The sequence below is a fragment of the Thunnus thynnus genome, chromosome 2 (genome assembly GCF_963924715.1).
Source record: "Thunnus thynnus chromosome 2, fThuThy2.1, whole genome shotgun sequence".
Lineage (NCBI taxonomy): Eukaryota > Metazoa > Chordata > Actinopteri > Scombriformes > Scombridae > Thunnus > Thunnus thynnus.
Genome location: NC_089518.1, coordinates 39,696,752 through 39,711,567, shown reverse-complemented (window position 1 = coordinate 39,711,567; position 14,816 = coordinate 39,696,752). Strand labels below are relative to the sequence as shown.

The window sequence follows — 14,816 nt, the reverse complement described above, 5'->3', positions numbered from 1 at the left end:
CAACTCATAATACTTATGTACTTTTACTGCAATACTTTAACTACATCAACTCATAATACTTATGTACTTTTACTGCAATACTTTAACTACATCAACTCATAATACTTATGTACTTTTACTGCAATACTTTAACTACATCAACTCATAATACTTATGTACTTTTACTGCAGTACTTTAACTACATCGAGCTTTAATACTTGTGTACTTTTACTGCAGTACTTGAACTACATCGAGCTTTACTACTTGTGTACTGTTACTGTAGTACTTCCTGTGTGTTCTTACCCAGCTGTCCCAGCAGGTTGAGCAGGACGAAGACGTTGGCGAGGAAGCGTCCGCAGCTCCAGGTGGATTCGATGTACTCGCTTTGCTCCGCCCACTGAAACCACATGCGGACGCCGTCCTCCAGGAAGGTGCTGACCAGACAGAGTCGGGCCACGTGGGGGAGGTAGTGTTTGGTGACCCGCAGGAACTGCAGGAGGACGAGGAGATCAATGACGGACATTGATTATTGATCTTTGTGGCTGGTTTTATTTATGTTGTAAACACACGTCTGACATCATCATTTATCAGATAAATGTCAGATATCACACAGCTGAGTCGCAGATGAAACACGAGCACCTGAACAGCTGCTGCAGACAGAAACATGTCTGTTATTAACACGCAGCTGATAATTAATTCATTTAACTGGCAGTTAACGAGCATCACTGGTTCACTGACAGCAGAGGCGTCGTTCAGGAATCCTTCACGTCCTTCTTTAAAGTAACAACCTCTGACATCTGCGTTTCCGTCTCTTTGGCGCCACCTGTAGTGATGAGCGGTAACTGCAGGTGAGTTGTTGGACTTTCCCAGAGATGCACGACGTCGCCTGCGTGACGTCAGTCAGCTGGCAGGACGCCACTTCACACACAAACCAGCTGAAGATCCAGTCTGTTGCATTAACTCTGCCTGCAAAGACCTTCATCATAATCACCTGGTACCTCAGTCAGCTGACAGTTATTTAAATCTCACCTCTAATGATGACTGGAGGCTGATAAGCATCATCATCATCATCATCATCATCATCAGACTGTGTATGAAAACATTAACTTCCTGTACAAACTTCTTCCTGTGTGCAAACAGGAAAACTTTGTTTCTGCTGCAATGAAACAAGTTTCAAACTGAACTTGATGATGTTCAGAAACATTAAAGCATTAAAGCGAAAACTGCTTTAAACACTGTAATAATAATAATAATAATAATAATAATAATAATAATATATTATCTGTGACACTTGTGTTTTTCTATCATTCTCTCTGTGTGCTTTTACAGTCGTCGCTCCAGACTTCCTTCAGAGATCTGTGAGTTTGACGTTTCCTCGCCGGTCAGCAGAGACTCTCAGCGGGGAACAGATGACCGTGGAGCCGCTGAACATGATGAAGACCCCCCTCCTCCTCCTCCTTTCGGCATACGTGTAACTGACCGTGTCTTGTTTCACTATTTACAAATCCAGATGTTACTCTCAGCTCTCCTCCTTTACTACAGATGTTTTAGCGGCGAACAGTGAATCAAACACGACGCCAAGTTTTTCTTCTTCTTTACTTTTATCTCTAAATCAAGTAGAAACGGAACGTTTCCGTTTTCCACCAGGCGGATGACGCTGCACCAGACTCCGTTCAGATATTAGTCATTTTAAGGGTTTTTGTGTTTCTCGGCCAAAGATCTCAGCTGAGAGCGAATGACTGAAGGCCTAAAGCGTTTATTAGGAGCCGCCCTTCACTTCGGCTCGCAGCTGAAACTCACTACAAACTGTCACGGAACTATTACAGTAAACTTTTTTAATTGCACAACGAGTTTTCCTGTTACATCAACCAAACCGACACTGTATGAAGAAGTCTGCGGCTTTGCCTAAAAGTTAAGAAAAGTTTATCTTTACTGGAGCAAAGTGGTGTTTGGGTGAAACATCTGGAAGCCGAATTAAACACTGATTTACGAGAAGTATGTAAAGTGTAAAAAAAAAAAGCTGCTTGAAACCAGCTGATTTAAAACGCAGCGGAAAACCTCCGGGAAAACAGCTGAGTGTCTGCCGGAGTCGCAGCCTGTCCGTGGCCGGCTCAGGGTGTGTGTTTCCCGGGGAGAGCAGCTCACCTGGTCCGCGACGTCCTCCGCTTGGCTCATCAGGTCTCCGTGTCCCATCTCTGCCGCCGCTGTTCACTTCCGTGCAGGAGAAACGGTTCCCTGCTCAGGTGGTGGAAAGTCCGGTGTAAAGAGTCCCGGGTCCGGCCCGCTGTCACTGATGCTCCGCCGCTGCTGCAGCCTCCTCTCCGACCCACAATCCTCTGCGCCGAGCGGGAGCGCGCCCCCTGTGGACGCGGCCGGGAAACACATGCCACGTGGACTGAGTGTGTGTCTGCAGTAAATACACACAGATGTGTTTATTAAAGAGTCTAAATCTAGTTTAACATTGTAATTATTGTCTTATTATACGTGTTTTATTATTTAAACAGTGACGAGAGTCAGAAATCAGAGTTATTATATTGTGTGTAAAAGATAATTTACTATAAATTCATATTTAACCCTTAATTAATGATACATAATAATTACCAACTGCTATTATTTACTATTTATAACACTCAAGAACTTATTACTAAATCTTCTTTAGATTGAAGCTACAAGACAAAAAGGCAAATTAAATGTTTCAGTAGAATAAAGTGAAACTTGTGTAAAGAACCAATTAAATATTTTAACAACAGTAATTATAAAGCTGCAAACTGACAGAACTTTATTGATCCTGAATCAGTAATAAAGGGTTCAACGTTATCACTCTCTGATAAGTTATTAGTGAAAGTGAAAGTCTGCAGCTTTCAGGACGTTTCTTGTTTAAAGTTAATAACACAGTATAACCTCGTTATAGGCAGATATGTTTATTAATGTACAACAACTTTTATATTATTACAGATGTGTTTCACTCTATTATCGGTTTATACAGCAGCATCATTGATTATCATTAGTGATTAATCGATTAGTTTTGTCTTTAGTGTCAGAAAATGTTGATCAATGTTTCCTAAAGACGACGTCATCAAATGTTTGTTGTTTTATCTTCAGTTTGTCATAAAGACAAACGAAACCAGAAAATATTCACATTTAAGAAGCTGAATCAGAGAATTTGGACTCAAAACGATGAATCGATGATTAAAATAATGATGGAAACTAATCAATAGTTTATTGTTGCTGCTCTACTTGATTATTTCTACTTTATGCAAATTAAAACTTTCTTCTTCACATTTATTTCCCGCTCAGTTACTTATAAAATCATGTGATCATTGTATGTTCAAATGATCTGTTCCACACACACACACACACACACATATATATATATGTGTGTGTGTGTGTGTGTGTGTGTAAAGCTGTACTATATATATACAGTACGTATATATTGCAGTACTGTTACTACACAAAGTTTATAAATGATCTCAAATTGGCTCCATATTGACAAACTACAACATTAAAACACTCGTCCATGTACAGCATTCATTAGTGATCAAAACAGATCATATATTTAATATAATAATATACGTTTTCAGACTGTGGTATTTGTGGTATTTGTGGTATTTGTGGTATTTGTGGTATTTGTGATATTTATACTTTTACTTCAGTGATGGATCTGAATATTTCTTCCACCACAGGAAGAGTTTCAGTTGTTGACATTAATAAACAAATATCTGCTTATAAATACATTATAATGTACATTTATTAACTCTTTATAGGCTGATTATTAATAATAAACAGGAAAACTGACAGTAAAGTGTTACATAAAAAACTAATTACTGCCTGAAAGGATCCAAACACATCTGGAAGTATTACAGCACACTTTATAGAAAACAAATACATCCAATAATACATCCAATAATACATCCAATAATACATCCAATAATACATCCAATCCAACGTGTGCAGCACAGTTTATGACTTTAGACAGTTTAAAAATATTTTAAAGGACAAACATAGAAATATGTGATCAGAACGATCAGCTGGTTCAGAGTCTCGTCTGATGTCTTTCTGACATTAAACTGGTTGTTCTGTAAAAAGCATAAAGTTTCTTCTTGTGACAAAATGATCTCGACTAGAATCACCGACTGTTCTGATGATTGATGAATCATTTTGAGACATTTTTTAAGAACAAAATGTCCAAATTCTCTGATTCTGCTTCTTCAGTGTGAATATTTAGTCTCTGTGACAGTAAACTGAAGATCTGGATAAAACAAGACGTTTGATAACGTCGTCTTTAGGAAACATTGATCCACATTTGACCATTTTCTGACATTTTATGGACCAAACAACTAATCAATTAATTGAGGAAATAATCGACAAAACAATCAAAAATGAAAATAATCATTGAAGTCAAAATCTGGACTGAAACGTCCAGAACTGAGTGAAACATCTGAACGACCAGGAGACGACTGCAGTTCCTCTGAACGCCACCAGAGGTCAGTGACACACAGCTGACCTTTAGAAACATCATCCAGATATCATCCAATCACAACACACACACGCACACGCACGCACACACACACACACACACACGCACACACACACACACCTGTTTACTGCTGCCAGTCTCTGATCAGTTTAACTATAAAAACTGTATTTTGTGCTTCAGAAACATCAGGATGACGTCATCAGCTGTCCATCACCTGGACACACAGGTGCATTGTGGGATACAGAGCAGGTCAAGTGTCCTCGCTCCTCTCCGCCACGTCACTGTCAGACTGTCTCATCTGCTGTCCCACACTCTGAAACAACAACACACACAATCAGCTGTTTTACCTGCGTGTGTGTGTGTGTGTGTGTGTGTGTGTGTGTGTGTGTGTGTGTGTGTGTTACCTGCAGGTTGAGGTAGTGTGTGTGTGTGTGTGTGTGTTACCTGCAGGTTGAGGTAGTGTGTGTGTGTGTGTGTGTGTGTATGTGTGTGTGTGTGTTACCTGCAGGTTGAGGTAGTGTGTGTGTGTGTGTGTGTGTGTATGTGTGTGTGTGTGTGTGTGTGTGTGTGTGTGTGTGTGTGTGTGTTACCTGCAGGTTGAGGTAGTGTGTGTGTGTGTGTGTGTGTGTGTGTGTGTGTGTGTGTGTGTGTGTGTGTGTGTGTGTGTGTGTGTGTGTTACCTGCAGGTTGAGGTAGTGTGTGTGTGTGTGTGTGTGTGTGTGTGTGTGTGTGTTACCTGCAGGTTGAGGTAGTGTGTGTGTGTGTGTGTGTGTGTGTGTGTGTGTGTGTGTGTGTGTTACCTGCAGGTTGAGGTAGTGTGTGTGTGTGTGTGTGTGTGTGTGTGTGTGTGTGTTACCTGCAGGTTGAGGTAGTGTGTGTGTGTCCTGCAGTGTGTGTGTCGTGCTGTCGTCTCTCTGTGGAAGAACTTGTTGCAGAGTCGACACAGGAAGCCAGAAACAGGAACCACAAAACTACTTCCTATAGAGACGAAGAGACACAAGTTTCATCCAAACATTTAAAATGAAACATCTGCTGCAGAAGAAGAAGAGACGACGTCATTAAAACAGTCGAAGCTCAAACGATGGAAAACATGATGGAAACATGACGTCTGTTAGTTTCATGTGTTGATGTGAGGAAGGCTACAGCCTCCTCATCATCGCTCCACACAGAGGTTTGAAAATGCAAATAAAAACTGGTGCATGGACACACTCATCATTTTAATATTTTCTCTTTCACGTTTTATCATCAGTTTCATTTTATTAATTTATAGGATTTTTTAAACTTCCATAAGAATAATAATGAAGTCAGGAGTCAGTTTTAGACCTTCCTAATGATAAAATAAAACAGATGTTGAGATCAGACAGCAGACGTCCACACGGAGGCGATGCAGCGCCATCAGTCACTGTTACCACGGCAACCACAGGAACGTACCATATATGGTGCCGGGGTCGTATTCCTCGCCGCGTGTTTCCTGTTTGTCGGCCGCCTGCGACACACAACAACAACAACAATCTGTTTATAAAACATCATTTTCAGTCGGGTTGTTGACGTGTTTTTAAAGCAGCTGTATGGAAGCTCGACTCTGCCAGTAAAACAAAACAAAAGGAACAAAAGTCTTTATAAAAATGTTTTCATGATTTTACTTTTTTTAACTCATAATCTTGACTTTTACAATAATAATCATTTTTCATAATTTTCAGGTTTTCCTCTCAATTTAGATTTTTTTCATATTTTCCAAATTTTCTCATAGTTTTCACAAATTTTCACTCAGAAATTAAAAAGTGAAAATCATGAAAAAAGTCAAGATTATGAGACAAAAAGTAAAAATTGAGGTAAAAATTAAATTATAAGATGAAGACTAACATGGAAAAGTCAAGATTATGAGAAAAAAAATCTGAATCATGAGATAAAAAGTGAAAATTATGATAAAAGTGAAAACTACGAAAAATTCAAAATTATGACATAAAAAGGAAAAAATATGAAAAAAATCTAGATTATGAGAAAAAAAATCTAAATTATGAGAAAAAAATACAAATTGTAAGAAAACTTTGAAAATATGAAAAAAAAAATTAAAATTGAAGTGAAGTGAAAATTATCTAAAAAAAAAATCAAGATTATGAAAAAAAGTAAAAATGATGAAAAAGTCAACATTTTTATTATGTCTTTCTTTCCTTTTTGTTTTTTTTTACTGGCACAGACGAACTTCCAAAATTCAAAATTTTCATTTTTTTCTCATTATTTTTTTTCATAATTTTGACTTTCCTTAATTTTCACTTTTTTCTCATTATTTATTATAATTATTATTATTATTTTTATGTCGTAATAATTTTTTTTTCATAACTTAGACTTTTTTCTTGTAATTTTTAAAATTAATTTAGTTTTTTTTTATTCTTTTTTTTCTTTCACTGGCAGACATGAGCTTCCATAACACACAGTCTGTCTGTACCTCTGACATTTTCTGCTCTGCTTCCTCTCCTACATCTTCCTCTTCATCATCGCCTATTTCTATTTCCTCCTCCTCTTCCTCCTCCTCCTCCTCCTCTTCCTGGAAGCAGCCGACAGCGTCCACAGTGATCAGCTCCTCCTCCTGCGCCTCCTCCAGGTGCACCTGGGAGGAGACAGACAGTGAATCAAACGCACCCCTCCGCTCTCAGGTTTGTTCTGGTTCAGTCATTACAGACGTTACAGAGACGTGAAAACATGGCTGCTTTCAGTAAAGCGACTTAACGGTTACACAAATGTTTTGGTCGTTTTGATCGTATCAACATGTGAAACCTGCTCGTTCGATACGGAAGCCTGATGCTGACAAAATAATATCTGTTCAGTGTCTCGTTGTAACAAGACAGCGTCATATTTTACTGCAAAAGTTTTGTTAAAACGAAAAAGTTTTAACATAAAAACAGATGTTTTGTCATAACTTCTTGTTAAAATTTGGTTGTTTTCTCATTATAACAAAGATGTTTTCTAATTATAACTTCTGTTATAACTAGAAAAGTATCTTGTAATATGAGATACATTTTCTAGTTATAGCTAGAATTTTTTTTCCATTATAACATAATGGAATATGTATATAATTATAAAGATGTTTTCTCGTTATAATGAGAAACTTTCTTCCATTAAAACGAGAAAGTTTCCGTGTTAAAACAAAGATATTTTGTCAGTATCAGTAGGAACATTTGAGGCATATTTTAGTCTCGACTGTCTCCTGCTGACCTGCTGCTTATGTTCTGAAGACTTCATGTGCTCCACGAACTTCCTGGGAGTCCTGAAGTGACGTTTACACACCGGACAGAAAGGACGAGACATCTGCTTACACATCTGGAGACACACAAACAAACACACAGAAAAGGAATAAAACTGAATTAATCTGCTGTTTCAGTCCAAATGTGGTATCTACAGTATCTCCAGTGTCTCCAGTTTCTACAGTATCTACAGTATCTCCAGTATCTACAGTGTCTACAGTGTCTCCAGTATCTCCAGTGTCTACAGTATCTACAGTGTCTACAGTGTCTACAGTGTCTCCAGTATCTCCAGTGTCTACAGTGTCTACAGTATCTACAGTATCTACAGTATCTACAGCGTCTCCAGTATCTCCAGTGTCTCCAGTATCTCCAGTGTCTACAGTATCTACAGTATCTACAGTGTCTCCAGTGTCTACAGTGTCTACAGTGTCTCCAGTATCTCCAGTATCTACAGTGTCTCCAGTGTCTACAGTATCTACAGTATCTACAGTGTCTCCAGTGTCTACAGTGTCTACAGTGTCTCCAGTATCTCCAGTGTCTCCAGTATCTACAGTATCTACAGTGTCTCCAGTGTCTACAGTGTCTACAGTGTCTCCAGTATCTCCAGTGTCTCCAGTATCTACAGTGTTTTCAGTGTCTCCAGTATCTACAGTATCTCCGGTGTCTACAGTATCTACAGTATCTACAGCGTCTCCAGTATCTACAGTGTCTCCAGTATCTCCAGTATCTCCAGTGTCTACAGTATCTACAGTGTCTCCAGTGTCTACAGTATCTACAGTGTCTACAGTATCTCCAGTATCTCCAGTATCTCCAGTATCTACAGTATCTACAGCGTCTCCAGTATCTCCAGTGTCTACAGCGTCTCCAGTATCTCCAGTGTCTACAGTATCTACAGTGTCTACAGTGTCTACAGTATCTCCAGTGTCTCCAGCGTCTCCAGTGTCTCCAGTATCTCCAGTATCTCCAGTGTCTACAGTATCTACAGTGTCTCCAGTATCTACAGTGTCTCCAGTATCTCCAGTATCTCCAGTGTCTACAGTATCTACAGTGTTTTCAGTATCTACAGTGTCTCCAGTATCTCCAGTATCTCCAGTGTTTTCAGTATCTACAGTGTCTCCAGTATCTCCAGTGTCTCCAGTGTCTCCAGTGTCTACAGTGTCTCCAGTGTCTCCAGTGTCTACAGTGTCTACAGCGTCTCCAGTATCTCCAGTGTCTACAGTATCTACAGTGTCTCCAGTGTCTACAGCATCTACAGCGTCTCCAGTGTCTCCAGTATCTACAGTGTTTTCAGTGTCTCCAGTATCTACAGTATCTACAGTATCTCCAGTGTCTACAGTGTCTCCAGTGTCTACAGTGTCTACAGTGTCTCCAGTATCTACAGTATCTACAGTATCTCCAGTGTCTACAGCGTCTCCAGTGTCTACAGCGTCTCCAGTGTCTACAGCGTCTCCAGTATCTCCAGTGTCTACAGCGTCTCCAGTGTCTACAGCGTCTCCAGTGTCTCCAGTGTCTACAGCATCTACAGTATCTACAGTATCTCCAGTGTCTACAGTGTCTCCAGTGTCTACAGTGTCTACAGTGTCTACAGTATCTCCAGTGTCTACAGTATCTCCAGTGTCTACAGCGTCTCCAGTGTCTACAGTATCTACAGTGTTTTCAGTATCTACGTGTTTCCACCTTGTGTTGTTCAGTCCGTCGATGGATGATGACATCACTGCTGAAGTGAGTCTGACAGGTGTCGCACCAGCGCTGCGCGTCAGGCCGACGCCCCCTGCAGGACAAACAGACGACAGTCAGGATGAAGAGATCGGCCTCGTCTTTAAAGTAGAAACATGTTGCAGGAAGAAGTTAACCATCACACATCACATTTATAATGTCAAGCAAAGAGACAATTATCAGATAAAAAGTCTAATTTATGACATTTTAACAAATTGAAATGATGAGTATTTTCTTGAGGGTCTAATAATAATGACACCTGGTTCATAATAAAGTGCTGCTTTCCATGTCTGAACATCACATTAAAGGACCAGTCTGTAGAATTTAATGGAATCTAGCAGAACAGACTCAGCAGAAATGGAATAAAATAAAATATGTGTGTGTGTGTGTGTGTGTTTATATGTGTGTGTGTGTGTGTATGTGTGTATGTGTTTATATGTGTGTGTGTGTTTATATGTGTGTATGTGTTTATATGTGTGTGTGTTTATATGTGTGTGTGTGTGTGTATGTGTGTGTGTGTGTTTATATGTGTGTGTGTGTTTATATGTGTGTGTGTGTGTGTGTGTGTGTGTGTGTCTGTGTGTGTGTGTGTCTGTGTGTGTTTATATGTGTGTGTGTGTGTGTATGTGTGTGTGTGTGTTTATATGTGTGTGTGTGTGTGTGTGTGTGTGTGTGTGTCTGTGTGTGTGTGTGTCTGTGTGTGTTTATATGTGTGTGTGTGTGTGTATGTGTGTGTGTGTGTTCTTACCTGCTCTGCAGTGTGTGTGTGTGTTTATATGTGTGTGTGTGTGTGTGTGTGTGTGTGTCTGTGTGTGTGTCTGTGTGTGTTTATATGTGTGTGTGTGTGTGTGTGTGTGTATGTGTGTGTGTGTGTTTATATGTGTGTGTGTGTGTGTGTGTGTGTGTGTGTGTGTCTGTGTGTGTGTGTGTCTGTGTGTGTGTGTGTATGTGTGTGTGTGTGTTCTTACCTGCTCTGCAGTGTGTGTGTGTTCAGGCTGATGGAGTGTGTGATCTCTTTCAGTTTCCTCAGGTGTTCTGATCCCGACATGTGTTCCTGAAATACCTGAAGACACACACACACACACACACACACACACACACACACACACACACACACACACACACACACACACACACACACACACACTTAAACCTCCACACCTGTGAGGACCGTCTCCGCCTGGTATCATCATGTGATCTGGATCATGATGCAGCTGTTAATAACATCTGTACAGTTTGGACATTTCACACCAGCAGGTTGAAAGGTCATGTGACTCCACCTCTTCCTCCTGCTATCTCAAGCTCCCCTTCAAAATAAAAGCTACAGACAAGTCCTTCCACTGCAAAATAAAAACTTACAAAATAAAACCCCATAAGCTGATCTGATGTGTTTCATCAAATTAATGTCAAAGAAGAAAGAAACAGAAGCCAGAGCCCCCCCCCCCTCCCGGGGGGTCTCTACAGACCAGATCATTTCCTCGTAGTTAACATGAGTTCAGTTATTATATATTCAGGATGAGTTTCTGGATGTTTCTCACCTGCAGAGAGCGACAGGTGAGGTTACAGACGTGACAGTGGAGCCCACCCGTCTGTCTGTCTGCCGTCCTGTCTGTCGGTCCAAACTCTCGGCTCTCGCTGCTCTGCTGGATGGTGACCTTCAGTGACCCCACGCTCTGCAGCTGACACACACACACACACACAGACACACACACACACACACACAGACACAGACACAGACACACACACACACACACACACACACACACACACACACATTAACATCGCAGTCATAAACTGAGTTAAAATGTGATGTTTTGTTGGTCAGTAGATGATCTCACCTCAGCTGCTCTGCTGTCCTCACTGAGCTCTGCTGCCCCCTGCTGGTCAGGAGGAGGGACGCCATCTTACAACACACACACACACACACACACACACACACACCCGCATCATCATCATCATCATCATCATCATCATCATCAACACAAGCTATAATCCAATTAGGAGGTTTTGTTCACAAATCAAAGATCTTCAGTTTACTGTCACAGAGACGAATGAAACCAGAAAATATTCACATTTAAGAAGCTGAAATCAGAGAATTTGCACTTTTTTTCTTAAAAAAAAAGACTCAAAACAATTAATAGATTATCACAATATTTGGTGATTAATTATCTGTTGATTGACTCATTGACTAATCTCTGCGGATCTAAAACTAATCCGTCAGATAAACTGATCACACACACACACACACACACACACACACACACACACACACACACACACACACACACCTGCTGTGGAACTGCTCTCACTTCCTGGTTGACCACATGACGCCGGGAGCTTCTCTCTATTGGTCGGAGTCGCAGCTTCTTCAGCTCTGATAGAAACAGATTCAGCAAACAATCACACACCTCGCTCGTCTGTCTCCACGGTAACAACAAACACACGGACGACCGTTAACGTTTCTAAACGAATCAGAACAGAATGAACACAGGTTCCTTCATGTTATATTCATCTCCAGGAAGTCTTAATTTATAGGACTCATTATATTTAGGTTCATACGTAGCGTCTTAATAACTGATGGAAAATATTCAGTTTCAAACAATATATCAGCATATTAACTTTCTGTGAAGGTTTATGTCATTTAGTAGAAGAAAGGAAATCATCTTATTACAGAGTTTTAAAGAAACTTCCTAATATTCTAATAATAACTACACACTGAGAACTGATTATTATCTGTTAAAGTAACTGTTAAGAGTCAACGACGTATGAACTCAGATATAACCAGTCAGCACTTATCAATTAAACCAGTTAAACCAGTTGTTCCTGTTTTTTCTCATAATTTGTACCAAACTGCGTCTCAATCTCTGTAAAATGAAAAACCTGAAAATTACATCATCATCATCATCATCATCATCACATCCTGGTTCAACTCCAACATCTCTGTCGAGAATAAATCTAATCTATCGGCTCGTTAACTGAGCCAATAAATAACGATCTAAACTCAGTTATCAGACGTCTGAAGGAGAACGATCCCAGTCGGCTGCTTCGCTCCCACCGACACAAACATCTACAACAACAATCAACTCTTATTGTAGGAACATGTGATGAATGTTTCAGTCTGAGATGAGCCTGTTTAAAATTATATAAAATTAAAGGACCTGTTAAATAAACGTCACAGTTAACGACATGACAACTCAAAGGTCAAAGGTCAGACTGACTGACCCATCCACTCTCGCCCTCTTTGACTCCGCCTCTCCTGAACCTCCGTCCGACCCCAGGTCTCCACGCTGGCTCCGCCCATCGTCACCTCTGTCTTCTTCTGTGGTGGAGGAGCTGCAGCCTGTCCCTGACCCCGCCCACTTCCTGCCTGAAACCTGCTGAAGGAAAAAACAAACAAACAAACAGTTAAACGGATCCACGACGGCAGACGAGCAGCACAAAGTTTGTTTTTTTCACCCACCTGGTGAGTCAGAGGCGACCGCCGCTGCACACGACCGACGGGGAATCGAACCCGCGCAGCTGCAGGTAGAAAACACCTGGAGAGACGCGACATCAACAACCTCCTGCTGGTGAATCAACAGTAGAAACCAGTAACCAGCTGTAAAAACCAGTTCTTACCTGTCTGTCCTCAGCTGCTGCTTCACCATGATGAAGGCTGCACCAGCTGACCTTTGACCTTCCTGCACCAACACTCTAATCTGTAGTCATGGAGAAAAGTTCTCATTAAAAGAAAAAACTACATCAGAAACCCTTTAAAAGTTCTAGTGAAAGTGATAAATGAGTATCAAGTACTGTATTTAAGTACATTTTAGAGGTACTTGTACTTTACTTGAGTATTTCCATGTGATGCTACTTTCTACATTTCAGAGGGAAATATTGTACTTTCTACTCCACTACATTTATTTGACAGCTTTAGTTACTTTTCAGATGAAGATTTGACACAATGGATAATATAACAAGCTTTTAAAATACAACACATTGTTAAAGATGAAACCAGTGGTTTCCAACTTTTTTGTCTTTTGACGTCTTACAAAAAGCAGTGTGTAGTCGGGGTCACATTTCACATGTCTATGAGTTGTTAACAGCTCCACCAAATAGTGATTTTTCCCTCTAAACTTCTCACATGCTTTCATTTCAATAAATGTTCAAATGATCCAATATTTCAGCAAAAATCAAAGATTAGAGAAAAAGAACTTTGTTTTTTCTTCTTCCCTCTCCCATTAATCATCTCACCACCCCTCAGATTTATCTGCTGACCCTTTGGAGGGGCCCGACCCCTAGGTTGGGAACCACTGGACTAAACTAGCTAACTGTATATAAAGTAGTGTAAACTAGCTCCACCTCCAGCAGCTACAACAGTAACATGCTGCTCTAACACTGATGCTTCACTATTAATAATCTAATGATGTCATATATAATAATATATCAGTCAGAGGGACCAAACCACTACTTTTACTGCAATACTTTAACTACATCAAGCTCATAATACTTATGTACTTTTACTGCAATACTTTAACTACATCAAGCTCATAATACTTATGTACTTTTACTGCAATACTTTAACTACATCAAGCTCATAATACTTATGTACTTTTACTACAGTAGGATTTTTCTTGCAGGACTTTTCCTTGTAATGGAGTATTTTTACTTTGATGTATTGGTACTTTTACTGCAGTAAAGTATCTGAGTACTTCTTCCACCACTAGTTTATGAACAACCACATATAAATTTATCTTAAAAACCTGATTTCTACTCTCAGAACAACCAGCTACATTTATAAAGAACTCCATTGAAATATTGTTAAATTTTAACAGCGACTTCCTCGTTGGTTACTTTTGTCTTTGGTGAAATAAAACAAACTAATTTGAAGCTGCATATAAAACAAGACACACTTGCTATTTGATAACTATGCCGAATTTAATATTAACATCCTCTGATTAGTAAAATATCTTAATAATTTTAATACAATAGATGTAACCGTTTTGACAAGCAAATAAACTTTTAATTCGCTTGTTTTCAATAGAGATCTATAACCTGACAAACGTTATGAGAATAAACTGTCTTCTCCAGACTAACAGAGCCTGATTTAAGCGTTTTATCTCTCCTGGCTGTTTAGCAGAGCTGTTAGCGGACATGATATGTAATTAATGTTATGTAATTAAATTAAAATACAGCTTAAGTCTGCTCACCTTCTCCTCCAGCAGAAGCTAAAGCTAAAGCTAAGCTAAAGCTAAGCTAACTCTGCTACATGTAAACACGGACTGACTCGCCGCTTGTCGCCCCCTGCTGGCCGGGAGGAAGAACCGCGGTCATCTGAGGAACAGCAGCCCCTCATTTTATTTATCTGTTTATTTATTTTAAAATATATATACTATTTTCAAATAAACATTCACATATATAAA

The 14,816-nt window shown here is 39.8% G+C and overlaps 2 protein-coding genes across 4 annotated transcripts in view; both read right to left on the bottom strand.

The window, feature by feature from the left end:
- surf4l (surfeit 4, like) overlaps positions 1-2,342 on the bottom strand; it is a 7,954-nt gene extending 5,612 nt beyond the window's left edge. Inside the window, exons 1-2 of the mRNA XM_067574564.1 lie at positions 2,125-2,342; positions 283-469 (exon numbers count right to left, since the gene is read on the bottom strand). Coding sequence (XP_067430665.1) covers positions 283-469; positions 2,125-2,172 — 235 coding nt within the window. The 5' untranslated portion in view covers positions 2,173-2,342. The remainder of the gene's footprint in view (positions 1-282; positions 470-2,124) is intronic.
- Positions 2,343-2,893: 551 nt separating this feature from the next.
- ciz1b (cdkn1a interacting zinc finger protein 1b) lies at positions 2,894-14,709 on the bottom strand. 3 transcript variants are annotated; one of them, XM_067574552.1, is made up of 14 exons: positions 14,604-14,709; positions 13,033-13,112; positions 12,875-12,950; positions 12,637-12,791; positions 11,703-11,788; positions 11,253-11,317; positions 10,953-11,087; positions 10,383-10,477; positions 9,376-9,469; positions 7,670-7,774; positions 6,903-7,064; positions 5,888-5,942; positions 5,313-5,434; positions 2,894-4,769 (listed from the first exon to the last, which is right to left on the bottom strand). In XM_067574552.1, exons 2-14 carry the CDS (start codon positions 13,059-13,061, stop codon positions 4,707-4,709), a joined length of 1,242 nt encoding a protein of 413 aa, XP_067430653.1. In that variant the 5' UTR covers positions 13,062-13,112; positions 14,604-14,709; the 3' UTR covers positions 2,894-4,706. The 3 variants fall into 3 exon arrangements, with proteins under 3 accessions (XP_067430653.1, XP_067430645.1, XP_067430636.1); XM_067574544.1 differs by having other exon boundaries at positions 2,895-4,769; positions 10,953-11,093; positions 12,637-12,788; XM_067574535.1 differs by having other exon boundaries at positions 2,895-4,769; positions 10,953-11,093; positions 14,604-14,708.
- Positions 14,710-14,816: the final 107 nt, after the last annotated feature.

What these genes read in the sequence shown, in the direction of transcription:
- ciz1b (XM_067574535.1), bottom strand. Translation starts at nt 13,061, where the DNA reads ATGGTGAAGCAGCAGCTGAGGACAGACAG. An exon ending in GGTCGCCTCTGACTCACCAG is followed by an intron (nt 12,792 to 12,874) that starts GTGGGTGAAAAA and finishes TTTTTCCTTCAG; the next exon opens with CAGGTTTCAGGCAGGAAGTG. An exon ending in CGACCCCGGCACCATATATG is followed by an intron (nt 5,435 to 5,887) that starts GTACGTTCCTGT and finishes TCGTCTCTATAG; the next exon opens with GAAGTAGTTTTGTGGTTCCT.